This window comes from Poecilia reticulata, chromosome 3, assembly GCF_904066995.2.
Source record: "Poecilia reticulata chromosome 3, P_reticulata-male-v2, whole genome shotgun sequence".
In the NCBI taxonomy this organism is placed as follows: Eukaryota; Metazoa; Chordata; class Actinopteri; order Cyprinodontiformes; family Poeciliidae; genus Poecilia; species Poecilia reticulata.
In genome coordinates this window covers 32,413,611-32,441,431 of record NC_088832.1, presented here as the reverse complement: position 1 = coordinate 32,441,431, position 27,821 = coordinate 32,413,611, and the positions used below count along the sequence as shown (strand labels likewise).

General features: G+C 39.3%; 1 protein-coding gene and 1 long non-coding RNA gene across 3 annotated transcripts in view; both read left to right on the top strand.

Moving 5' to 3' along the window:
* mpped2a (metallophosphoesterase domain containing 2a) overlaps positions 1 to 10,238 on the top strand; it is a 74,949-nt gene extending 64,711 nt beyond the window's left edge. For both annotated transcript variants that reach the window (XM_008405974.3, XM_008405975.3), the window contains exons 5-7: positions 6,233 to 6,348; positions 8,114 to 8,227; positions 8,938 to 10,238. In XM_008405974.3, coding sequence (XP_008404196.1) covers positions 6,233 to 6,348; positions 8,114 to 8,227; positions 8,938 to 9,056 — 349 coding nt within the window. In that variant the 3' untranslated portion in view covers positions 9,057 to 10,238. The remainder of the gene's footprint in view (positions 1 to 6,232; positions 6,349 to 8,113; positions 8,228 to 8,937) is intronic.
* Positions 10,239 to 11,547: 1,309 nt separating this feature from the next.
* The window catches only part of LOC103462915 (uncharacterized), a 37,335-nt gene continuing 21,061 nt past the window's right edge, over positions 11,548 to 27,821 (top strand). The window contains exons 1-2 of the long non-coding RNA XR_014087013.1: positions 11,548 to 15,645; positions 16,566 to 16,675. This is a non-coding gene — a long non-coding RNA (uncharacterized LOC103462915). The remainder of the gene's footprint in view (positions 15,646 to 16,565; positions 16,676 to 27,821) is intronic.

Here is a 27,821-nt window from a genome sequence, read left to right as displayed (position 1 = left end):
GTCTGCTTTACTCCCGCCTGCTGCAGCGTTTTAACCCGCCTGCTCTGATGATCGTTAATGCACCTGTTACCAAGGTTACGAGCTTTTTGTCCGTTTGACGCAGCTTTACTTTTTTTTTTAAGTGCTGCTGTAGATGTTTAATTAAAGAAAGCATTTTGTTGCATTAAAGTGACAACTGAAGTCTGCTAATCTTCTTTCTTTGCTGCTTCCATTTCAGTGGTGAGCGGCATCCGTGGGCGGTTGTAGATGGGGGCCGTCAGGGGCCCATGGCCCCTCTTATTGCCTCTGATTCAAGAGATAATGTAAAATCTATTTATTTCTTATTATCATGATATAAACAAAATCAATTTTACAAAAACAATTTTCATTGATTCATGATGGCACAGCAACCCATTGATCCCTTTGATCAATTTAATGTCTTACCTTTGCAGTTTAACAACAAATTAAAAGTTGAGTGGATTTTTTCTGATACATCGGGAGTCTTTCCCCCATGCCGCTCAATTGGTTCCATAAAGTTTTTTTGTTTTTTTTAATGAATTCAAATAATTAAAAAAAAAAACATTTCCAATTAAAAAAAATATTGTAACTGGAAAAAGTTCAAAACTACTTCAGATACATTTCTTTTTTTGGTTTCAGATTAATTTTTTTCTGTTTGAGATTTTTTATTTTTTTGTTTCAGATTTTGTCCTGTTTTTTTTTTTTTTTGTTTGTTTGTTGTTTTTTGCCCCCTCTTTAATTTCAGACATTTTTTCTCTGTTTCAAACATCTGGGAGCTGTTCGGTACGAGTCGAACCGAAAAGAAAATGCCAACACGAGACACAAAAATATGACACTGACAAATTTGTGCAGCATTTTCATTCCTTTTTGTTATATGTATTTTTCTTAAGCCAATCACACACATATAGAATATCAATATGTTTTTCAGTTTCAAACTTTGACACAAATGTAGGTCCATAGTTATGCAACCTTCAGCTTTGGAACTGAAAGTAGCTCCTTGTCTGACTTCTCTCTCTCTACTGGTTCCATCCCTCTCTCTCTCTCTCTCTCTCTCTCTACTGGTCCCATCCCTCTCTCTCTCTACTGGTCCCATCCCTCTCTCTCTCTACTGGTCCCATCCCTCTCTACTGGTTCCATCCCTCTCTCTCTCTACTGGTCCCATCCCTCTCTCTCTCTACTGGTCCCATCCCTCTCTCTCTACTGGTCCCATCCCTCTCTCTCTACTGGTCCCATCCCTCTCTCTCTCTACTGGTCCATCCCTCTCTCTCTCTACTGGTTCCATCCCTCTCTCTCTCTACTGGTCCCATCCCTCTCTCTCTCTACTGGTTCCATCCCTCTCTCTCTCTACTGGTCCCATCCCTCTCTCTCTACTGGTCCCATCCCTCTCTCTCTCTACTGGTTCCATCCCTCTCTCTCTCTACTGGTTCCATCCCTCTCTCTCTCTACTGGTCCCATCCCTCTCTCTCTCTACTGGTCCCATCCTTCTCTCTCTCTACTGGTTCCATCCCTCTCTACTGGTTCCATCCCTCTCTCTCTCTACTGGTCCCATCCCTCTCTCTCTACTGGTCCCATCCATCTCTACTGGTTCCATCCCTCTCTCTCTACTGGTCCCATCCATCTCTACTGGTTCCATCCCTCTCTCTCTCTACTGGTCCCATCCCTCTCTCTCTACTGGTCCCATCCATCTCTACTGGTTCCATCCCTCTCTCTCTACTGGTCCCATCCATCTCTACTGGTTCCATCCCTCTCTCTCTCTACTGGTCCCATCCCTCTCTCTCTACTGGTCCCATCCATCTCTACTGGTTCCATCCCTCTCTCTCTCTCTCTACTGGTTCCATCCATCTCTCTCTCTACTGGTCCCATCCCTCTCTCTCTACTGGTCCCATCCCTCTCTACTGGTTCCATCCTTCTCTACTGGTTCCATCCTTCTCTACTGGTTCCATCCCTCTCTCTCTACTGGCCCCATCCCTCTTTACTGGTCCCACCCCTCTCTCTCTCTACTGGTCCCATCCCTCTCTACTGGTTCCATCCCTCTCTCTCTCTACTGGTCCCATCCCTCTCTCTCTCTACTGGTCCCATCCCTCTCTCTCTACTGGTCCCATCCCTCTCTCTCTACTGGTCCCATCCCTCTCTCTCTCTACTGGTCCCATCCCTCTCTCTCTCTACTGGTTCCATCCCTCTCTCTCTCTACTGGTCCCATCCCTCTCTCTCTCTACTGGTTCCATCCCTCTCTCTCTCTACTGGTCCCATCCCTCTCTCTCTACTGGTCCCATCCCTCTCTCTCTCTACTGGTTCCATCCCTCTCTCTCTCTACTGGTTCCATCCCTCTCTCTCTCTACTGGTCCCATCCCTCTCTCTCTCTACTGGTCCCATCCCTCTCTCTCTCTACTGGTTCCATCCCTCTCTACTGGTTCCATCCCTCTCTCTCTCTACTGGTCCCATCCCTCTCTCTCTACTGGTCCCATCCATCTCTACTGGTTCCATCCCTCTCTCTCTCTACTGGTTCCATCCATCTCTCTCTCTACTGGTCCCATCCCTCTCTCTCTACTGGTCCCATCCCTCTCTACTGGTTCCATCCTTCTCTACTGGTTCCATCCTTCTCTACTGGTTCCATCCCTCTCTCTCTACTGGCCCCATCCCTCTTTACTGGTCCCACCCCTCTCTCTCTCTACTGGTTCCATCCTTCTCTACGGGTCCCATCCCTCTTTACTGGTTCCATCCCTCTCTCTCTACTGGTCCCATCCCCCTCTACTGGTCCCCAGTACAGTGTAATAAAAGCTGCATCCCAGCCACACAGGAAACAATCTCCCGTTTCTGTGTCCAGGATGCCATTAATCTGGGCGCAGGTTAACAAATGCTCTCGCATGGAAGGTATATTTCATCTGCAGGCAGCCGACAACGGGACCATTGTGTTGTTGGTCGGGAGTAGCTCCACTTCAACACGTTTTTACTCACATTAAAATGAAAACTGCCCAAAAAGTTACTCAAGCAAATTAAATCACATAAAACACAATGTAACTAATATTTACAGACAATAATTCAGATATACTGGATCAGGTACTGCGAAAAGGCTCAGCAGGTAGGAAGTAAGAGAAAAACAAAGTTTGCTCACAAACAAGAAGTCTTTCTTTGTCTTGCGCTGCAGATGCTTCTGCATCCTGTCAGTGAATTTTTGGGTTTAAACATTCAAACAAATGTTTAAACCCAGGTCTGTTTGATTCAGGTAAAATTATGGGACCTTTGTCCCCAACCTCTTATTAATAACTTCAAAACAAAAGCAGCACAAATGAAAATGTTAGCAAAACAAACACGATGCAGTTAATTTACACCAAATTTGTTTGATTCCATAAATGTGGCTTTTTGACCTTTGACCTCCAGAAACGTTTATTAATATCTTAAGAACGATGGCAACACAAACACCATTTTGTTTGATTTGAAGGAGGTGGGTGTTGAAGTCCGTCCCAGTGCTCACAGGGGTAAAGGATCCAGAAATTGTTCTCATCCAAGAGGACTGAAAATTACGGAAAAAGACGGGAGGCTTTGAAAATTTAAAAAAAGATGATCTTTGTGATTTTAATCAATTGATTTATTTTTCTCCTTTTCAATCTTCTTCTGTAGAAACTTAATACAAAATTCTACTCAAGTAAAAATAAAAATTACAGTGTAGTAAAACTACATTTTTCCAATTATTTACTCAGAAAAATGTAACTTGAATTTCCATATGGTAGCGTCTCTGTAGCAGAAGTCTGTACGTGTTTATTTAATTTCTGCTTCAACAAATAGGGATTTATTCTTTTTTTTTAGGAATGGAAGTGGGTTGAGGACGTTTTATTTTTTAAAAACCAGAGCCAGATTCAGAACTTGCTGGTTCTTCCTGCCTGACAGGGTCCGAGTTCCTCCACGGCGGCGGTGCGTTTTCATCTGAAAAGTGGCGATGCCTCTCGGTAATCCATTAGGCTTCCATTAGCTCCGATTTGTGTGATTAGTTTTAATTAATCAGTTCGCTCCGTGACCTGCCCCCCCTCCTGCCTTCTCCTCACATTTCATTTCTGCCCTCATTCCTCAGCCCGACCAGCAGAACGAGGCGAGCGAATCCACGCTCCGTGACGAAGCTCGCCAAACGAACCGGGTTGTTTTTGTTGCTTTGTGTGGTTCTGAACCAGAAGAGATTGTGATCTCATGTTTTACACATCCCGCTCCCCTGGAACAGTTGGTATCGATTAGAGCCGCGGCGTCCATCCTTCACCCTGATTTCCCCCCGGTCAGGCGCCACCCGCCATCTTTTGCTGCACATCTCACATTCAAGCGAAGGTTTTTATGCTTCGTTTGAAGTAGCAGGTCTGATTACCTGCTGAGGTATCGGGATGATGATCTGTCTTCCTTTCCTCCCTTCTCAGGATTCTTACTACTATTGAGATAAATGAAAGATCAATTTATCCACCAGGCTTCGCTCCATTTCTCCTCTGCTTTGGTTTTATTGGATCTGCTTCTGTCTAACTGGGCCTGTTGCAACAATTACTAATCAAATAATCTATCGATTAGCCTGACTATTAATATAATATTATATATATAATCAGAAAAAAACGTGGAAATTTCTGATTTTGGAGAGTTGAAAATTTGCTTAAAATGTAGAAATGTTGAGATTAATCTTTCTAAAACTGTCAACTTGGACATTTTCTCCCTTTCAAAAGTTCACAATTTTAGGTTGAAATTAATCTAAAAAATTTCTGTTTTTCTCGCAAATTTTCATCTTTTAGAGCACAGAAATGTCTACATCTCCAAATTTCTGAGTTTTTCTGGTAAATTTCTGAGCTCTGAAAGTCAAAATTGTGCGACAAAAACTTTGAAGAAAGAATTTGGAGTTTCAAATTTGAGCATTTTTGAAGTTTTTTGATGGAAATGTACTCTTTTTATTTACAGTGGCTCTAATTCTGCATTTGGCGAATCTTTGCAGCCCTAAACGCGCCCCGTGCATGATTCGCTGTATTTCTTTCTCTTGTAAACCAGTGAGTCTCTCCGTCCCGCTGCGGCGGGTCGAGGTTTTCTTTGTGTCTGCTGGGAAGACGCTGCCTGTCACCGTGGCGACGCAGCCTCCCATCCAGGCTGCTGGAGGCGGCCCAGCTGCTGTCACTCACCCTCCAGAGCAAGCAGCAGCTGATGCTGATGATAGAAATTCACCTTCTCTCTCCTACCAGGCCTCAGCAGATGCTTTTAGCTCCTAAGATGAGTTCATCCTCGCTGTGAGTGCTGGAATGTAACCAGGAAGCTCGTTAGCTTGTTCTCTGGGTTAATTTGTTGTTTTTTTTCTTAAAGGTGATCTGTCATGCTTCACTGAACAGGTTTTGATAGATCTGTGGGCGATACAAATAATTTTTTGCACACAATCATTTTTAGGTAATAAGATTTTATGACATCTCAAATCAACGTTTACACTTGCACATGAAAATGCAAACAGATGCGCAGTTTTATAACCGTACATGTTCGAAAAGCAGAAGTGGAACCTCCTGCACAACCAACAAGAATGCAGGGAGTGATGTCTGAGAAGTACGTGAACAACAAAACACTTGTCTTTTCCAGCAGCCATTGTACAGCGCATACAGTGGTAAAACCAGCTGCCCAAACGTGCTGGAACTCATCTTAGGTTGCTAGGTAACGGCCTGGGTTCCCCTGGTGTTGCTAGGTAACGGGCAGCGCCTGCTGATTTGTGACGTTACGTTCCAAAGGTTTTTGAAACGACTTCTTTTTCAGACACCATAAACATGAACTTATTGCCAAACTGGCCGAGTGTTTTGGCTTTTTTCTTCCTGATTTCTGCATTTTTCTAGTTATTTTGACCTGAAAAACAGAAATTATCCAAACATCATAGCGTCTCCACTTTGCAATACTTTTCTGCTTATTATGCAGCTTTACTCAGATGCAGCCAATGTTTACTGTAAGAAAACACATTTTCTTCCTGGTTTCTGCATTTTTTAGGTTATCTTGACCTGGAAAATGCAGAAAAACGGTGCCTCTGAGGGGCCCCACCATGAATTACTGATTGATGATGAGAATTTAATGATTGTACAGAATGTCTGTTTGAAACTTCCTGTATACATACATGTCAGTCACTACACCATAAACCGATGGGAAAAAGTGGGAGAATCTGTCATGTTTATTGCTTCTGGAGTTGATTGTTGACGTTTGTCTTTGTGATGCTAATGCGGCGCGCTCGCCCCTCCTCCGTCTGTTTCTGCAGGACTCCGTGGTTCAATGGCTGGGGGTTCAACCTGCCTCGGGGTCAGTCTCTGCTGGATAAATGGAACCTCGTCCCCGAAGGCGTCGACATCCTGATGACCCACGGACCGCCGCTCGGTGAGTCCAGTCAGCCAATCACAGCTCCCCTCATCGCCATTAATCAAACATTAATCAATAACCTGATGTGCAACGATGGCAAAATGTTATGTTTCAGTTGTTGACTGTGTTTCTATGACTTTGTATTTTTATGATGTAAAACAATGCCTTGTTACTGAAAGGTGCTGCATAAATAAAATTTGATTGATTGAACGTCTGGAGGAATAACAAGCTGGGCAATTAATCGATCAACCTTATTGATTCATAAATGTTTTTTGTTTATTTTGATTTACTTATAAGTAACTATTCAGAAAAAAGTTAATAATTCCTTAATATTGATGACCAACACTGGTCATCAATACCCGTGTTGGTATTGATGACCAATCTGCTGAAATAACCAGCAGATTATTTCACTTAAAAAAGTTAAATAATCTGCTAGAACGTATTTATCAATATTAAGGAATTATTAACTTAAAACGAACTGTTTTTGCTGAAAAGTTACTTGTAAGTTAGTTTTGTTCTTTTTCAAATCTACTGAGATATTTACACTAGAAAACAGACCAAAAACACTTGGTAAGATTTTTGTTTTTTTGCAGTGTAATGACTATATCCTGTAACTAAACACAAATTCTCGTAGCTCAAATCTTGGAAGGGATGAATGAAATAAAATCCACTTTTTGAAAATGTTTCCAATCATTTTCTATTTTTAGAAAAGAATCTAATAAAAACATAAAATCTGTCATGGAGCAGAAACTGTAGTTTTTCTGCCTCAGACGGAGCATCAGCTCTGCAGACGGCGGCTCGCGGATTCAGTGTTTGTGTTTCCCTGCATGGAAACGAAGTAATCTCAGACTTTTCTTGTGGTTTTCGCAGCAGATTGATTAGCGTTTCCTCCTGGCTGTTTGGGTCTCTGTTGTTTTTTTCCTCGTTTCGACTCTCCATCTGGCTTTATTGAGTGATTTCCTTCCCTTTCGCCCACGGAGGCTTTCTGCTGCTGCGGCCGTTTGATTGCATGGAAACTCGATTTCTGCTGGAGAGGGCAGCAAACGGGTTCTGGAGCCGGCGAGGAGAGGTCCAGAATCATCTGGACTGGTTTAAACGTGTAGCTCCAAAGGCGCCATGTTGGCAGGATTTCACAGGGATCGCAGAGAAAAGCCGGTCTGGCGGAAAAATCACTGAAAAAATAACATTTATAAACCGTTGGTTCAGTTATACACTGTAAAAACACGAAATCTCACCACTTACTATTGGGCTAGTGTGAATATTTTACTGTTCAAGGGTTAGCGTTTATCAATCCATCCAGTTGTTCATCCAACCGTTAATTCAACTGTTTATCCATCCATCCATCCATCACTGCTTTTATTATCCATCTGTCCATTCATTTGGTCTTTTTATCATCCGTTGTTTTCTTTATGCTGTTATTCGTTCGTGACGTCTGCGATAAATTCAAGCTAAAACTTCGTTTTAAAAATGACTCAAATATGAAAAACTTTGATAAAATGTTAATACTTAATTCCTTGTAAGTGGATTCCTGGATAATTACAGGTTTTCTAAATTCACACAGAATTTTCTCTGCAATGAAAAAAATCTGGTTTCAGTTTATAACTTGGTTAAAACTTTAAAAATAGAAAAATTAGCTTTAATTGAACAATTAAACTGTAGCTTTGTGATGTAGTTTATAACACAGTACAGTTTCAGACTGTTGTCTTTCAAAGGTATTGTTCAGAGTACTGACATGTTTTATATGTAAGAGATAAAAGTCGGGTGAAATGAATGCATTTTTCAGGTTTCAGAGACTGGGTTCCTAAGGAGCTGCAGCGGGTCGGCTGTGTGGAGCTGCTCAACACGGTCCAGAAGAGAGTCCGGCCCAAACTTCACGCCTTTGGAGGCATTCATGAAGGTAAACGGAGCAGAAAATGAAGGTCTGGGTCAGCTGTAGAAGCACTGAAGTCACAAAAAGCTTAAATACCCTGTGCAAGTTAGTAGAGACATATTTAAACTGGTTATTGATATTCTGACTTTTTTCTCAGTTATAATTTAGTGTCAATTTATGTCAGGATCCAAATAAATGACCAAACATTTTGGGCTCTATTACTGTTATGTTGTAAGCATTTACTTCCTTGTTGTAAGATGTTCAAACCTGCGTTTCATCCCCACTGAACGCCGGTCCCACATTTATTTGATAGATTTGAGTTTTAAGACTAGAGTTGCCTGTTGGAGCAAAAACCATTTAAACAATTGCGATTGAGCGAATACAGTCAGAATTCAGAGGAAAAATCTAAACATTAAGAAACAAAGACAAAATTCTGAGGAAAAAGTTTGAATTCTGATTTTAAAACGTCAGAATTCTGATCAAAGTTAAAATTCTGAGAAAAAAGTTAAAATTCTAAGTCAATTCTGAGGAAAAAAATGTGGAGATTCTGAGGGAAAAGTTTGAATTCTGATTACAAATAGTCAAAATTCTAAGAAAATTGTCAAAATTTAGATTAAAAATCTTAAGAAAAAGTCAAATTTTAGAGATTAAATCCAGAATCCAGGCTGTTTTCCCTCAGTGTCCCTCCTCCCCTCCCGTAGTTTAGCGATGTGTTCTGACGGCGTTGGTCCTTCCAGGGTACGGCATCATGACGGACGGCTTCACGACATTCATCAACGCGTCGACGTGCACCGTCAGCTTCCAGCCCACCAACCCCCCCATCGTGTTCGACCTGCCCAACCCCTCCAGCTCCTGAGGCCGCCATCGAACGCCACCGCCGCTGTCAGGAGAAACGACTTTTCTACGAAAAAAAAAAAAAGATTCAACTGTTTCTTTGCAAGTTTTTTTTTTTTTTTTTTGCTTTTGGAGAAAAAAAGCGACGGGAAAACGCGGCGTTAAAGGAGAATATCGGTGTTTTCTGTTTGTTTTTTTTTCTTATTCTGTGCCAACAGTCCAGGCTTTTTGCCTGGCATCACTCCATTGTATTTGATCGTTGAAGAAGGCGAACTAATCCTTTAAAAAAAAAAAAAAGAAACACGGTTTTACTGGAGAACGACGAAACATTGAAGTTGTTTTTGTCATCTTTAAGCCAGCAGAACGTTTTGGGTTCGTCCCACCGGTATTCTCCTTTTTCTATGAGATTTTGTGGTTAAACAATCTTGCTCTTGATAAATATTGGTCAGAACTGTAAAATAAATGACGCTTTGTGAATTTGTACAATTTCTTTACGGTTTGGTTCGGCCAGACGACGGATGCCATTGTTTTTTATTTTACATTGTGTCATACGATAAATATTCAGTTTCTTTTATGCTTTCTCGTCAGTTCTTTCTCTCCTCCTATTGGCTGACAGGGACGCTGCCTTAAACTAGCTTTAATGTTCTTATTTATTACCCATCATGCCCCGCTGAAGAACACCTGACAATCGGCGGGACGAAAAGCTACGAAAACAGCCACAATATTCACTTTTTATCAAGGACTCCTCATCTGATTTGGAAAATGTATAATATCATATATATAAATTATATATTCATCTTTTAAAACATCTGTACTAAAGTTGTGTTTTGAAGAAGAAAAAAAGTTTTCTGTATCTTCAGTGCTTGCATCATTTCTCCATGTTTTTGTAGAAACGGTCACAATCCAACAGGTGTTTTCCCTGAAACACGCCTGCCTAAACATGGATAACAAAGTGTAAAATCTGATGGTTTTTGTGTTTTATTGCTTTTTTTTCTAATTTTGCACTGTGTGTAAATGCAATCTTGCTAGCACAAAAAATTTTTTGCCAATAGTCGTCTGAACTCAGCTGTAAATGCTCTTTTTCGTGCTCTCTCCCTCTCGCTGTTTCTCTGATTGTATCGCCATGGAAACGTTAGTTCTCTCTCTTTCAGTTTATTGTGATATTTAGCTGCCTTTATATGCAAATAAAATTGCAAGATTTTTACTTAAAAGTTTTTATGTGAGTAAGTGAAGATATCCATCCAACTGTTTATCCATCCAGCCATTTCTTTATATCCACAATAAAAATAAAATAAAAATAAATAAGTACATAAAGAAATACAAACATACAGATATACGTTTAAATCATTCAATTGTAGTGACTAGATAGATAACTTAAGAATATTAAGATGCATGACTTGAAATAAATCGCAAATGACGTCACTGTTGCGCAGCTGTTCGGACAAGAAGCAAACAAAATGGCGTCACCGGAAGAGCGTGTCCCATCAGCTTCGTTTCAGTATTATTCGATACAGAAGCTCAGTGTGGATAAACTTAAACGATGGTTGAAATGCAGAGGCTCGAACTGAGCAGAAAGAAGGTAGGGACCTTTAAACCAACGATAAGTACTAGCACTTGTTAGCACTAAGCTATCTGGGCCTACCGCCATGTTCCCGCACCGGTGTAGGTAGAAATATTGATTAATTTTTCCAATTGAATATCAATTTGGGAAAGCCTTTGAATCGATTATATATCCTGTCGCGCCATGGTTATCAGCTAGCGGTGTCGCCAGTTCAGCTCGGTGTCAAAACATTCATCTTGAGTTTATTTGCGGTTGGAAAACAACTATTGGTGGTCCTTAAATTATACATATTAATAACCTGAATCAGCTCATCACCAACAAAATAAGAGTCACAGACGTTTTCCCCAAAGCTCAGTTTACCCTTGTTTGTTTGAAACTAAAATGGCCGCTGTTTTAAATTTAGTAGTTTGAAGTAATTTGGGACCAGCTTCATTAGGAGCCTTTATTTTTATTTAATTTCATTCCACTCATTCATTTCGGCTGCGCTACTTGCCAAAAACTGCATGAAAGGTGTCCCATATTTCCTTAAATTAAACTGGTCTTTTCTCTAAACATAAGTGTAAATTTATTCAAGACAGGAAGCCATTTTCCATCAGCCTCATTGCAGTTTTTCCATCTCGACTAGGTTGAAAATTTTTGCTAAGCGAATTTATGCTTCTCCTAAAAAAGTGATAATTTTAACAAATGAATCATGTTCCATGTATTCATGTATTACACTCCACTTCAAGTGTATAAGAACATGAATACCTGTTGTAAAGAAAAGGAAGAATTAGCTTCCCCTTCACCTTTTAAGTAACTCCCATTCTCCGAGTGTTGGGAGGATCTCGGGTTAATCCGTTTTGAAAGGTTTCAATTTCCCCTTTGGCCTCTTCCACTTGGCCCCAGCCCTCCGTTTTGTGCCGCCTTGCAGCAACGGGTGTCCCGTTTCTTTTGACAAAGGAGTTCCTCTGAGTCAGAAATCCCTTACTGTTGTAAAATGTTTATTTTTTTTTCTCTATTTTTCGGTGCCATTCTGTTGTGGATTTGATGCTGTTTGGGATTTTGTGCTGTTGCGCAACCAAAATTTCAGTCTTGATTTGGGCCGCGCAATATCTGGTATGTAAAATTAACATTTTGCGTATTTGTACTTTCATTTGGGTCTCAACAGCTTCTAGGAATATCCCAACTGCTCAGCAAAACACTACAAATAAGTTGATCTTTTTTGGTGTCTGGAAAATGAAACGTTGAATTGGCAACCCCAGCCGAGTCTGTTACCTAGCAACCAAAACGGAGCTCCAGCACATTTATTCAGTTGCTGGAAAGACAAGAGTTTCGTGTTTTGTTTAGTGATCAGAAACCACTTGCTGCATTCTGGTTGGTTGCGCAGGAGGCTCCACTTTTGCTTTTCAAAGATGTACAGCTGCATGATTGCCCATGTGTTTGCAGCCAGAAATCTACTTTTTTTTTTCTAGAAAATGTCTGATATAAACCTAAAAATTTCTGAGTTTTATGGTGAAATTTAACTTCTGACAGCAAAAGAAATTAAATGAGTCGAGCAAGATCTTCCATATTTTTGTCAGATGAGTGCAAATCCAGCCGACTTCACGAATATATTCGTACACTTGGGGGATAAGACAAAACTAATTTGCAAGTAAATTTTCAGGAAGATATACGACCTTGTAAATAAATACTTTCTTCATATTGATGAAAAAGATCCGCTCGCTAATTATTTCATTTATAAGAAGACATTTTTCCCATGTCGTTAGAGAAATAATCTCGTCAGTGGAACTACCATTTTTTTCATCAATATTAAGGAATCATTGACTTGTTACTTGCAAGTTAGTTTTGTCTAATTTCAAATGTACTGAGATGTTTTCAGTAGAAACTAGACCAAAATTTTGAGTTTTTGCAGTGTTATACTTTACTCCCGCTGCAGATATTGAATCCCAACATCCATGCAAACTCAGAACATTTAAATCTCAATGTTACAGTTTAAATCATGTAATTTACTGTTTTAATTTGCGTCTGAACATGATTAGGAGACAACATGATTTAAGTTGGTAGGACTGGGTTACATTTAAAGGTTTATGCTGTCAGGGTTTGAGTGTTTAGGTCTGAACAACAATCCCGGCAGAGTCAAAGCTGCCATGTTCATTGGCGGCCGACGTTAATATGATTAGACTGGATTATGGTAATGTGCAGGGGGATCTGGTGGGTGTGGGGCGAAGCCATGCTGCTCTCGTTTCGGGGGAATACTTAATTGGTTGGGCTGCTTTGATGTTGTGCTGATGTGCGAACTGGAGCCTCGTCGTAATTCAAGCTGATTTCATTTTTGGCGTTTGAGGATCTGGGCTGGCGACAGGTAGAAAGGAACGAAACCTGAGGAACGCGGCGAATATGGAGATACGTCTGGGTGGGAGCAGGCATTTTGTTCTTTTCCGTGACTGAATGTGAAATATGAAGTCAGGTCTCATTCAACCCCAACTGTCTGACATTTACTATGGTTAAATTCTCCCAACAGACACTAATTCATAGTAATACAATTATTCTAGATTTTATTTTATTTTTTTTACCATAAAATATATCTTTTCTCACATTAAATACTACGACACTACTACAACAACAAGGACATTTCTAAGGTTTTTTTTGGTGGAAATGTACTTTTTTTTTATCTGCAGTTGCTCTAATATGCCGTCATACAACTCTGCAGGCTCTGTGCTGTTACCTAGCAACCCCAGCAGAGTTCCGCCCATTACCTGGCAACCAAAGCGGAACTCCAGCACGTCAAACGTGCTGACCAAACAAGTGTTCTGTTGTTGACTTACCGCCAGTAACCACTTTCTGCGTTCTTCATGGTTGTGCAGGAGGCTCTACTTCTGCTTATCAAAGATGTACAGTTGCATAATTGTGCATCTCTTTACAGCCATTTATTTTCAAAAGTTGAAAAATGTTCACTTTTAAATTTCAGATTTTTTTCTTTTCTAGAACATTTTTTTAGATTAGTCTCAAAATTGCAGTTTTGTCTAGCAAAATTTCAGCATTTGGAGCTCAGAAATGTTCTTTTTGTAGAAAACATCTGAGATTACTGTCAAAATTTTAGATTTTTTTTTTTAGCACATTTTCACTGTTTGAAACTCCCAACATTTCCAAGGTTTTCCTAGAAAATTTCTGAAGTTAATCTCAAAATTTGTGTTTTCTTGGTGGAATCTTAATTCTGACAGCATTGTGTTTGCATCCATTTTCAGTTGGGTGATGAAAAAGCTCATTATCTAAGAATAGTTTTGTACAAAAAACGTAATGAACATTATTTTATATAGACCAGAGACGTATCCTAACTTGGTGAAGGAAGCATAATAGGTCACCTTTAAAGAATTATCCAAGTTCTTCATTCAAACTTAAAAAAAAAAGGTTTTCCCCATGATGAAACTATGTAACCTTTTGATCAGAAACTGTGAATCCAAACCAATATGAACCACTTTGATCAAATATTTAGTCTGAAAACACAATAAATGAGCCCACAAGTTGCGGATGAGCGCATGGAAAGCATGAGTCTTGACAGAAAGAATAAATTTATGGCACCTCTGCTTGTGCCAAATGAGCTCCAGATTACAATAATACCGCTGGTGAGCAATTAAATCCTTCTAAACAGAGCAGGCGGCGCTGGCACCGCGTCCTGCCCCGCATCCATCAGCCGGAGCCGAAGGCTAACCCGACAAACACAAACATCTCCGGCAGCTGCCCGCGCAGGGACAATTATCTGCCGGAGAGAAGAGACGGAAACGCAACCAGAAGTCCTAACAAGCGACCCGAAACTTTAAACTCTCCAGATTTAATGTAACTCTGACAGAAATGATCACATTCTTCAGTTTAAAGTAGCAGCAACATGCTAGCACATAAAAATGTAATTAATGCCCCTTCATTCACACCTCGGACCGGCTTCTTCACCACGGCAACGGCGGCTAAAGCTAATTAGCATCCTTATGGTCAACAGAACCCTGAAGTAGCATCAATTAGCCTGGAAGATTCAGTTGTTCATGATTTATTCTCTGAATTTCTACCAAAAATAATGGCTTGTTTTCAACTTTATGGTACTTTTATAGAAAATAAAATTAGATGTGAATATTTAAACCCATTCCTTATTATTTTTGAACACGGAGTGTTAACGCTAAGAAAATAAAAAAATAATTAAACATTATACCATTATTCTTATATTATTCTGACTTTATACTAGTTAACTGAAAGTGGAACTTTTTTTTATCAATATTAAGAAATTCATTACTTCTATCTTACTAAAAAGTTAGTTTTGTTTTGTTTCAAGTGAACTAAGATATTTGCAGTAGAAACTAGACAAAAATACTTGGTATGCTATTCTCATTTTTGCAGTGTTTCATGCATTTTTGTGCATGAAACACTGCAAATCTTACCAAGTTTTTTTGGTCTAGTTTCTACTGCAAATGCAAGTAATATCTTAGGACACTTGAAATAAGAAAAACTAACTTAAACCTAACTTTTGAGGACAATATAGGAGCTTGTTTTAAGCGAATAATCCTTTAATCATGATGAAAAAGTACTTCCAGATTATTTCACTTATAAACGGGAAAAATGTTTTAAGAGAATTTTTCTGGCGGTGGACGTAATATTAAGGGATTATTTTTCTTAAAACGAGCTTCTATATCTCGCTAAAAGCTACTCATAAGTTACATTTGCCATATTTCAACAAGTAATATATTTGCGATAGAAAATAGATCTAAAACACTTGGTAAGATTTTGTGTTTTTGCAGTGCTCTCCTCTCTCTCAGCTTTAAATGTAAAACTTGATTAAACTGGATCTAAAGTTCCCCGGCTAATTATTTTTCCCAGTTAATTATGTCCCCTGCAGACGGGATTGATGAGGCCATTCTGCGTTGAAAGAATCTCTCTGAGCTGATTGAACCGGGGGAGAGTTGACCCCCTCCGACCTCCATAACAATACATGATTATCACAAGTGGATCTGCTGAGTGACTGCGGATGATTAGTACCTCCGTTGTTGCTTTGCATCGCCGCCGAGACAAAAGCTACATTTGTCTAATGGTATATAATTTACCTCCTTCCTGATTTTCGCTCTCCTCCGTCTTTCTCTCTCTCCGTCGTTTTCGAAGCACCTTATTGATTAATTGTGTGGAGTTTTAGAAAATTACGGTGATTACAGTTATTAGCTGCTGTTGTTGCGTTACTCGCTAATCAAGAACACTGTAAACGGACAATCAATACGCCTCACACACCGTGGAGTTTCTGTCCTCATGGAGAAAGTTTTAACTTTGTAGAAGAGGAGAAAAAAATAAGTAAATAGAAGATGAATATCTATAAGGAATCAGAGGAGATGATTGCTTAATTAATGCAAATTACTAAATAATCTGAGCGTTCATTTTGACTGGTTTGTAGGCGGACCAGAGTTTGATTTTTTTGGTCCAAATCAGAGTTTGAAACACAAAATCACATGTGAAGTCGTTAAAAACATCCTCCATCTACTTCCTGTTGTCGTCATCTTTGTAGTTTTCGTCAGCAGTAACATCCGGTTGTTTATCATGTGATGTGTGATGCAATAAAAGTGTTTCCATTGCAGTTTTGTGAAATAAACCAATTTACCAAAGAAAAAGACTAACTACGCCACCCTAGTGCCAAAACTCATCGGAAAAACAAATTTTTTTTAGTTTTCGTGTTTTCATTACAGATATATGGTGTGGAAAACCTTCCCAATATTCCGCTAATGTCAACAAAACATTGTTTTGCAATTACTGTATTTTCACAAGTCATTAAAAAACATCCTACAACTACTTCCTGTCGTCGTCGTCTTCACGGTTTCCATCAATAGTAACATCCTGATGTTGATTATGTGGATTTAGCTAATAAATTTGAAAAACAAATTTAGCTAATTTTTCAAAATTATCAATTTGCACAATTATATGGTAACTGCAAATGCATTTATTGAATCCAAATGTTTCTGTTTTCAGGTGAATTTTCCTCCGTTTTCCAGCGTTCATTAAATCCATTAGACCAAATTACTTGCTGCCAATGATGCGCTGCCTGCTAGCCTTGATTTAAGGAAGAAGAGCTAAAAGAGGTGAAGTATTTTCTTGTTTTAATTACCTCCCTGTTACTCCTTTGAAGCACAGAAACATCCTTCATACCTCTCATAACATCGTCTTCTGCTCCTTGAAAAGCCCCCGACCCTCAACGCCGCTCTTAATTCCAGCCATAATTAACACTTTCAAAAAGCAAATCGACTTATGTAGCTTATAATTTGGGTTTGAGATCGTACACAACTCAAGATCCACTTCTGGCTTTTCTTTTGACGGAATTTAACGTTCAAAATAATCTGAAAATATAATAATTTAGGAGTAGAAAGTGGACGTTTGGGTGTGAATTTCTCACTCTCCAAGGCCGAGACTGAGATTTCTGCAGCTGCATGAAGGAGCGTTGCATTTGGAATAGGAATCTCGGCTATTTACAGTTTTTTTTCGCTTGTCGTTGGACAAATAAATGCAAGAGCCCATTTCATATTTAATGTTAGCTCACAGAAAACCAGCAGACCTTCGGAGAAGCGGGTCGATGGGAGCCGAGATGTAAACCGGCAGGCAGACAACAGGGAACAGCCGCGCAGTGCAGAGGTTAATACTTCATTAATGTCTGATTAATGTCTCCAAGCTGATTAATTCAATTGAGCCCCTTTATTAAGCAGCGCGTATTAATAGAAATGAAGAATTCCCTGAGCGGGAGATGTTTGTTGCCATATGGGGCGCTTTAAGGTTGGGGAGCAACCGGGATCCCGACTGCAGTGGCGAGAGGGTCAGCAGGGTTGGAGGAAACCTAATTTGAGGGGGGAAAAACGGTTTCCCAGCCTGCGATATGAAGTGACTCCACAGAGAAGACCCAGCTGGATGCTAAAAGCTCACAATGAATAAACCATGGAGTCGGAGTTGCATGGAGGCACTTCTGTGTGGTCTGATGCAAAAAATGTCACATCTTCCACTAGAAAAGGTGAATAAATGGCGAAATTCAGGATTTGCACCAATTTAGGAGATACGATTAATTGAATTAAGCAGATCAATTATGATTAATCGTGATTAATCGTTTATTGAAATAGCCTACTCATCAACTAATTAATTGGTTAATAGTAGAGATGTGCCAATCAGGTTTTTTCCTGCCGATACCGATTCCGATCACCCATGAGGGGCCGATCACCGATACCGATCACATAATTATTATTATTTTTTTATCATAAACACTACCGGTTACATTATGTGGAAAAAGCAACTCATTCGTTCCTTGGTTACCTAGCAACTCATTCGTTCCTTGGTTACCTAGCAACTCATTCGTTCCTTGTTTAGCAAATCTTTTTTCCGTAATTCCAATTAGCACAATTTTACGGAAACACAGCAAGCAAGTAACTTCACTGAATAAATCACAAGCTTGACTTACCAGACAAAGACACAGACCTGCAGTTTTTGTTAGTTCCTTAAGTTTTATACTGAAAGAAAGTGAGATGGAACAATGTTTCTTTTGCCTGATTTTATTTTGTAATCAGGGCTGAATAATATAAATCAGTAGCAATAGACACGTGATCAGTATCGATAGTCTCAAGACTCGCTCAACCTTTCACTGCTAGCTAAGCAGGGTTGGTGTTTTCAACTAACTCACTGCCTAGGAACTCATTCATTCCTTGGTTACCTAGCAACTCATTCATTCCTTGGTTACCTAGCAACTCATTCATTCCTTGGTTACCTAGCAACTCATTCGTTCCTTGGTTACCTAGCAACTCATTCGTTCCTTGTTTACCTAGCAACTCATTCGTTCCTTGTTTACCTAGCAACTCATTCGTTCCTTGTTTACCTAGCAACTCATTCATTCCTTGGTTACCTAGCAACAGCTTGCTGGGTAACTTGCGCAGCAGCAGTTTAAGGTTTCGCCTTCCAGCTGTTTAAAAATAAAAAACAATGGTGTGGAATGAAAACTGTGGATAAAACGGGAAAGGTTACATCACTACCATTTGCGGAACTATTACAGATACTTAAAGCAAAAAACTAATCAATACCTATTGATATTGACAATTATCGATAACTTGTATGAAATGCCATATCTTCCAGCATTTCCTTTTTCACTCTTACTTTACTCTTACTTGAGTAGAATAATATTTCAAATAGTTTGATTGTGGCCTCTTATTCCTTCTCAGATTGATTGCCAGCAACAGTTTCTCTATTGAAGTTAAAGTTTTACTTACCGATAGTGCCGAACATTTTAGTCACGTTTTTAAACTGGTGGAAAACTAGGAATACAAATCACATTATAAAGGATTAAAAAGGTTAAATTTACAAGTGCTACTTTGAAAAATCTTTAGATGAATATAATTATGTTTGAGTCTGAGGGTCATTTTAACAAGAATTGAGCGCTGAATTATCCGAGAAACCAAACAAAACTTTTAATTAAAGCTGCTACTCTTGTAAAAATGAAGACAAGTAAAGCCAAAGTCGTTTCACAAGCTTTATTTCAAACATCCTTTCCTTGACATTGACCAATTTCTTTTCTCCACTGCAAATAAAATCAGGAATTCAGTTTACTGAACAGCCTAAAGGATCTAATGGCATATTTTTTTGTCGTCTTCTGTTCTGTGAAACCAATCAGCTGGCGCCAGCGTTTCTTCCTTCTCTAGCTGCAGCGACTCGCGCACACACAGAAACCCGCGGACTGAAACGCGCTGAGACGCAGCACAGCTGTTGTTGTTGGCACACAGTGTCAACTGCGTTTGCCCTGAAAGTTAACAGCAGACACTCGACTGGAGACATCACCTCGCCCTCGGCCGCGCCGCCGCATCGCGACAAAGGCCCGCTCCGTCTCCGCTTTGGAGGCTTAATTGAGTACGATAACCTCTGTGTCACCGTTTTCTTTTCTTTTTTTCAATCAGGCACTCTTTTTTTTTCTCAACAGAGCTACACGGAGGATTTCAAAAACAGAAAATATCAAAGCCTTCAATGGCTTTCATCGAGTGAAATAAACAAAGTTTTTGTTTGTCTGATTATCAAGAAGTCAACGCTAAGAGAAAACCTTTTGACTTCTTAGAAGAAAAAACAAACTCTCATAAATGCTATTTAGTTTTACTAGAATCTTTGTTGTTTTTCAGGAGTGAGGCACCAGTTGGAGAAAATCACACATTTATTTTCTTCCATGCATATTTTTTCACCAATTAAAAGTTGTGTGGAGTAGCTACAAGCGTCCAGTATGTTACTTGCAGATACAGTGGAAGTAGGACTGGACAATATGGCTGAAAAACTTGTCACGATATAATCGTTTCATATCAGTCTATTGATAATTATTGATAGGTTTTTGGTTTTAAATATCTGAAATATCAAAATGGTGGCAAGATCTTTACTGTGTTATCTACAGTTTTCACTCCATTTCGTTGTTTTAAAATTTTAAGCAGTTTTGAGGCACAGTAGCGAAACCTTAAACTGCTACCTAGCAACAGCAAGCTACTCAACATGTTGTTGCTAGGTGACCAAAGATTTTTTTTAAATTACTGCTCTGAATGATGTTTTTTTTTCACCAAACTGGCTTTTTTTGATTCTGTATACTCCAGTTAACGATTAATCAATTCCTAAATTAGTTGACGGTTATTTTGATAATCGATTAATCACGATTAATCGATTCAGCTCCAGTTGTTGTAAGACATTTTCAATCAAAATAAATATTTAGATATTTAGTTTATTTTAATGAAATTTGGTAAGTTGTTTTTTTTTTGGTGCTGGTAATAGTTTACAGTTAAAAACCCCCTGAGTTAATTAGCTGTTCTTCTTCACGACAAACTTTTTTTTTTTTTTTGTTTGTATGCTCCAGCTACCAATTAATTGTTGACTAAATTAGTTGTCCATTAATTTCAACGATCAATTAATCACGATTAATCATTTCAGTCCTAGTTTTATGACATTTTAAATCAAAGTAAAGCCTTAGATATCTTTTATGGAGTTTATTTTTATGAAATTTGGTAAGTTGTTTCTCTTTGGTGCTGCAGCTGAGATTCATCGATATGTGTGCTCTTCTCAAATGAACTGAGTTTTATTTTTTAAGTAATTACTCCATTTCAAAGCATTCAGGCGATAACAGGAATTTCCCTTTTTCTCCTTTGGAAATCATTGAAAGTCAGCAAAATTGACGCAACAAAAAAAATGGTAAAAGGCCGTTTTGATGGTGGGTATAGGTTAACTTACAGAGGAAAACCTTCTGGTTGGAAAAAGTGACATCTCCGTAGCGTCGGATGATGTGCGCCATGGAAATCCCATTTTTCTGGACCTGCGGAGAAGGTCAAATTGCCTTTGTTCTCTGACTAATTAAATCTCGGGTAATTACTGCGACACTGTGGATGTCAGGAAAAATAGATGAAGAGAGAGATTCAGGAGCTATATAGATCCAAATGAATGAAGGCAACATTCATCACAGATTTCATAAGAGCCGGTGGGTAATGGGAAGACGCTGTTACGACCTTAATGATGGCTGATTTGATTGGAGGGTGTTTTTTTTTTTCTTCTTTTCTTCGACTCGTTCTCTAAGCTTCACAAGGTTCACCAGCAACAGAGCGAACAGCAGCTCAAAGAGCTGAAGGAGCATTCATCATTGTTCCTGTTGCTATGCGACTCACTAATTAGCCTTAGCAATCTAACCTGAAGAAACAAAGGGGATAAGATAGTTAAAAATAAAAATGCATTGCAGGAAGGAAAGTAATTGCTCCTGTTGTTCCTGATGTAAAAGGTTGAAGTTCTCCGCTGAGGCTCCTGCCTCAAATCCCTTCTTTGATTTTTGAAGGATAAAAATTCATTTTAATATCGGCTTGCTTTTGTTTCTTGGCTTGTCAATATTTTTATTTCTCAAACTGATTTGTTTGCTGAATTCAGTAAATCAGATTAAAGCTGAAGCCAGGAGGCAAATATCTGTAAAACTGCCTTTTGATAAACTTTGAACAAGCAAATTATTTAAATCTGCAGAAAACCAAAATTTATTCTTGAATATCAAGAGGACAGAAATTTTAAAGTCTAAAATTCATAGATTTAACATTAAACCGCAAAAACACAAACTCTTACCAAGGATTTGTGGTCCAGTTTCTAGTGAAAATACCTCTGTACACTTGAAATAAGACAAAACTAACTTACAAGTAACTTTTTAGCAAGATATAGCTGCTTGTTTAGAGCTGATAATTACTATTGATATTGATGAAAAAGTACTAAATATGAGTGAAAAATATCAGTTTTATTTCAACATATTGTGAGCTTGTTTCAGAAAGAGCTGCTTTAGAGCCTCTTGTCACTTTAAATCCAAATAAGCTGCTGTTAATGTTTACACTTGCATGTGAGAATGGATGCAATCAGATGTGCAATTATTGAATCGTACATCTTTGAAAAACATAAGTGGGGCACAGCCAACAAGTATACAGCAAGTGGTTTCTGGATGGTAAGTCAACAACAAAACATTTGTCTTTATTCCAGCAGCCATTGTACAGCGCATACAGCGGTAAAACCAGCTGACCAAATATTCTGGAGCTCAGATTGGGTTGCTAGGTAACGGGGCAGTACTCCTGGAATTGGGAGGTTTTTGAAATGGCTCATTTTCCAGACAGCTAGGTGGGTTTTTTTAAGCATTTGTCTGTTTTTAGAAGCAGTTAAATCCCAAAAGGAAGCACAAAAACATGCAAAATACAACTTTGTAAGCTTGCTGCATGTTTTAGATGAGCTAAAGCTGCATGTGCAACCATCCTCCAAACACATGCTGCCATCTTAATAATAGACCTCCATAATCTCAATCTTACAGTTAACTGTTGTTCTCTTTCACACATAAAATAAAACCTATCCAAGATTATGCAGAGACTCTTCATGTTCTGGCGGATTTCTTGATTTTGTGTTGCAGCCTGAGTCCGATGTGAAGGAGGCAATAACTGTAGGGTGATGCTTCATGTTCAGCCAAACCAACCTGCCAGGTGGGGGCTCGCATATTAGATCCATAATTCACTACATGGATTGAATTTCCTCACTGGATTTGGAGCAAAGCAAGATCCATCAAAAGAGCCGGGGAGACCTCAGTGACCCTGAAATTCAACAAATAGAGCAACATTCTGATTTATGATATTGCCATGATACTGATTATTTGCCAGTATAGACACGTTGCATGTTATTGTTTACATGTGGAAATTTCACGCACGTTTGCAACGCTGGAGGGTAAAAAGACGATTCCTTTACATGCCATTCATAGCCACGCTGCCGCGGTAGAACAATTAACTAAATGAAACCTGGAGATGAAGGTATTATTAATTCAGTGCAGTGCGCCTCAACAAAGGGAAAAATAACACAGACTAACTGTTGAACAACAACTCAAAACCTCTTTTTCTTGCTCCATGTCGGCTACAGCTATGAGCAGACATGTTGCCATAGCAACTGACAACAACACCACTAAAAGAATCTTTATTCAACACCAAAACACAAACATTTCCCACACAAGAACAGAACATTCAGTCCGTTAGCTTTATGTTTTCAGGCTTGATGCTTATTTTTCCATTATTAATAAGTGATCGCTGTGGTAGATTAGCTACTGTTGCTATTAGCTAAGCTAACACAGCGGTGGTAGATTAGCTACCATTGCTATTAGTTAAACTAACGCAGCGGTGGTAGATTAGCTACCATTGCTATTAGTTAAACTAACGCAGCGGTGGTAGATTAGCTACCGTTGCTATTAGCTAAGCTAACTCAGACTCAGCAGTGGTAGATTAGATACCATTGCTATTAGCTAGGCTAACACAGCGGTGGTAGATTAGCTACCATTGCTATTAGCTAAGCTAACTCAGACTCATCGGTGGTAGATTAGCTACCATTGCTATTAGTTAAGCTAACTCAGACTCAGCTGTGGTAGATTAGCTACCATTGCTATTAGCTAGGCTAACACAGCAGTGGTAGATTAGCTACCATTGCTATTAGCTAGGCTAACACAGCAGTGGTAGATTAGCTACCATTGCTATTTGCTAAGCTAACACAGCGGTGGTAGATTAGCTACCATTGCTATTTGCTAAGCTAACACAGCGGTGGTAGATTAGCTAATTTAAAGACCTGCTCTACTGAGTCGATGTGTGTGTGTGTCGCGTTTTTCTTAATTTAACTGAATCAAAAACCAAATTCTGCAGCACATCTACATGTTAATGTTGTCATAGTCAACCTAGCATAACTGACTTACTCTATATTTCTTTTTTAATTAAAACTTATTCCTGACCTTGTTATCATGTCGTAGTATTGGCGATTAGTAGCAAAGCAGTGCATCCGTGTTTTTCTTATGTCACATTTAAGATGTAGTGCATTATGTTGACAACTTAACAGCTAAAACCGATGGTAGTCATCGTCAGTGAGCAGCATTTTTCCCTCCAGCAGGACGCTGATCTTGCGTGTGTGATGTCACACTGCAACATGTCTATTTGTGAAATGTTATGCATTCATCTACAAGTAATTTTAAGGTTCTTTGTCATCAGAAAGTAAGTAAGATTGGCCCTAATCTCCTTCCGTACCACCCCCACTTTAGGATTTCTCATTAAAAAATACTCCCAAGTTCATGTTTGTAAATGCATCAACTTCTTTCACTGAAGCTTAAACCTGTAAGAGAGAATAATACATAATCTTAAGTAGTTTATTTCTTTCATAACATCCCCTTGCTTCAGTGTATTTGTCTCATCTTGGGGATGTAATAAGCACGTTGGTGGTCAGCTGGATTCAGTTTGATCACACGCTTCAAAGTTTTGTGATCAAACTGCTCTTGTCTGAACGCGTTCTTGAAGGGAACACACTTTGAAGTCCAAAACATGTATAATTTCAGTTTTTCATGATGTCAATTCTCTTATCCGAACGGATTACGAGCTCCAGAGCCGCCCTCGGGGTTTTAGAGTTGTTCTGGCAAGGCAGAGGAGTTCTGACGGGGGACGGGACGGGAGGTGTGTTCATGCATATTTAGGCGCTTCTCGTGCGAGGCGAATGTGGCTGACTTTCTTTGAGATTACACAGATGCAAGGAGAAGAGAGAGCGCAAACTCCTGGTGATGAAAGGGGGAAGTGAGATGTTTCAAAGATGGAAATAGGCTGGGGAGAACGTGAAGGGTCTGCTGGGTAAAACTGGTTCAGTGTTGGAGTTCAACGACGTTTTGAGAGATTTCTGTGAAACTTTGTGTCTTCAGAGGAAATGCAGCTGATCAGATTGAAGCAGTGGTCCCCAAACAGTTTCCAGTGAGGGCCACATAACTTTTCCCTTCTCTGGTGGGGGGCCAAAGTCAGTTTGTAACAGAAAAGGTGTTGCACGTTTATCACCTGCGCTGCCTGAAATTGTTGGGGGGGGTGCAGGTCGTTTCTCGATTGATTTTTACCCAGAAAGCACATGGGCAAAAACCGTTAGTGAAACGGTCACTGGGACTGACTAGTATATATTCCATTGAGGGAATCTTTAACATATGAATTCCTCATATGTTAACATAATGGCTCGTTTTGAAGTATAAGCTGCTGCTTACAGGCATTGCTTCAAGGCGTTCATAACAAACACGTGTGTTCATCTGCTCGACCGCTAGCAAACAACCGTACTGATAACATAAAAGTCCAACAGATGGCAGCAATGCGCCACGCAAAACAAAACACCCAGTTTACAGGACACACTTCCTGCTAAAGAGCCCCCTGGTGGTTGAAGAAAAATCCACATATAAACCAGAAAATACAATATATGAAAAAAAATCTGAATGCTCTCTGGTATTGTTCAGGGGGCCGGACCAAATGTGGAGGCGGGCCGGATCCGGCCCGCGGGCCGTAGCTTGGGGACCACTGGATTAAAAGTTTGTTGTCGAACATGTCGACCCGTATTTGTGTTTTTGGGTTTTCGTCCACATTTCCAAAAAATTTAAACAGAATCTCCATCATTAAATTAATGCAACAAGTAAATGTGTCAATAGTGCAAGAAATAAATTGTGTTCTACGGAAGAAGAATAGGGCCACTAAAAAAAAACACTGAAGACAGACTTTAATATTTTTTATTCTTGACCAAGAAAGAGGAGCTTGTTTTAAGGTAATAATTTCTTAAAGCGGAAGCATACTGTAAATGTAACTTGAACTTTACATCATGTTTTAATGTTTGTTTTAATGTTTAATGTTTTTCTTTCATCAAAGACAAACCTGAAATGTTGCCTAGATTCATGCATGTCTGAGAAATCATTTAATCTCCATAGCAACCATTCAGCTGTTCAAAATACCTGGTTGGACCTGGCTCCGCCTTCGAGGACGAAGCTCCTCCTCCAAGCTGCAGTTTCCAAGCTTCAGTCTCAGAGTAGCTTCACTCAGCTCCTTCAGACTAGCCAGCAGCAATTAGCAAACACCTGGTGGAACTGAGCATCGGCTGAGCTTCTTCTGAACTGGTAAAAACATCGCTAAAGGGTTAATAGAGATTAATAGAGAAGCTTTGTTGTTCAGAGACGGAGGATCAGTTTCAAGGCTTTAAATTACAAAGTCAAATTTCTTAGAATTTTCTATTTGATACATAAAGCATTTTTTAAACAACTGAAGGTAACAGTTTATCGGTTGTGCTATAAAATACATGCTACTGACTATAATATGATGAAAAAGTACTAGGTAATTTTGAGCAACACATTTTCATCTTGTTATAAATGAAATAATCTACCAGCTTAACTAGAATTTTTATATTTAGTCAATATTAAAGATTTATTGACTTAAAACAAGCTCATTTATCTTGCTGAAAAGTAACTTGTAAGTTAGTTTTGTCTTATTTCAAATGTATTAAGACATCCATGGTAGGAAGTAGACCAAAACAACTTGGTAACATTTAGTATTTTTGCAGAGTAAGAGATGTGCTTCCCTTCTCATGCGAGATTCAAGCCAATAAAGCAAATGAATGGGTCAACTCAGAATTAATCATCTTTTGCGTTTGGCAATGTTTCGAACACGTTTGAGCTTTCCACATGCAAGGTCTTCTTACCAACTACCTCAAATCTGTTCAGGCTTTATTTTTAACCTCATTAAGAATGAGACGCACACACCCAAGGCCACTCAGACAAACCCAGATTGGTTGGTGGTCTTTGTTACCCGCAGCAGTCCTTTTCCAGGGCTGCAGAGGTCAGACTTGAAAGCTCATTGGAAGGAGAAAAAAAACCTCTAAAAATGATGAAAGTAGGGCAACAGGGAGAAGCAACAGACTTGATGGTCCTCAGTAGGCAGAGAGAGGAGAGGAATCATGTCCTGGGGGAGGAAGGAGACAAATGTTGAAAGAGTTGTTTGTTGCGCTGATTGAAAGGACTGTGGAGCCGACGGAACATTTTTTCGACTCTTTAATGCCTCCTTCCTGCGCGTATTGATTCAAATTATGCACAAACACAAAAATACGCACAGCAGAGACACACAAATGCGTGCGCAGGAGTTGTTGTCCCCAGAATCTGACGCATGTTTTTATTAAAGTAAGCAGCTGTTCGATAGCGCTAAGGAGTAATGCAGATTGACTCTGGCGTAATTATAAAACCCCTGCATGAATTTGGCCCTAATGGAAGCTGAACACTTAACCCAGATTAAATGCAGAAGAGCAGATCAATGCTGAAGGACTTTTTTATTTTTCCTCCTCCACTCGCTCTCTCAGAAACGTCGCATTTACATATGCAATGCATCTCCGTTAGGATAATCACAGCGAGCCGTGAGCCTTGGGACCCGTCGGGTGGGGATACCTCACAGGGTTTTACAAATGAAGATGCATGTCTGGAAAAACCTTCCAGCATGAAAAATGCACCCAGGAGTCTGTGCACACAAATAAACATGAAAATTCAAGCCTTTGCATGCATAAACACACCACATTTTCTGGTTATTTATATGATTAAAGCAGCCACAGGACGCATGGAGCGCAAAAGTTTCCTCTTGCTTAAGGTGTGAGGAGACAACTGTGAGGTTTCTGGGAATATCGGTGTCCTAAAACAAGTGTGTATAATCCAGAAACTCCATGATTTGTTGTTAACTTAGAGCTGCAACCAGAGATTATTTTAGTTTATTCTGACGATTAATCATTTATACTGACGATTATTCATTTATTCTGACGATTAATTATTTATTGGATGATTAATTGTTTGTTCTGATGATTAATTGTTGTGATTAATCAGATTTTTAACCGCTTGTACTTATTTTATACATTAGGAATACATTAAAAATCAAAATAAATAATTCA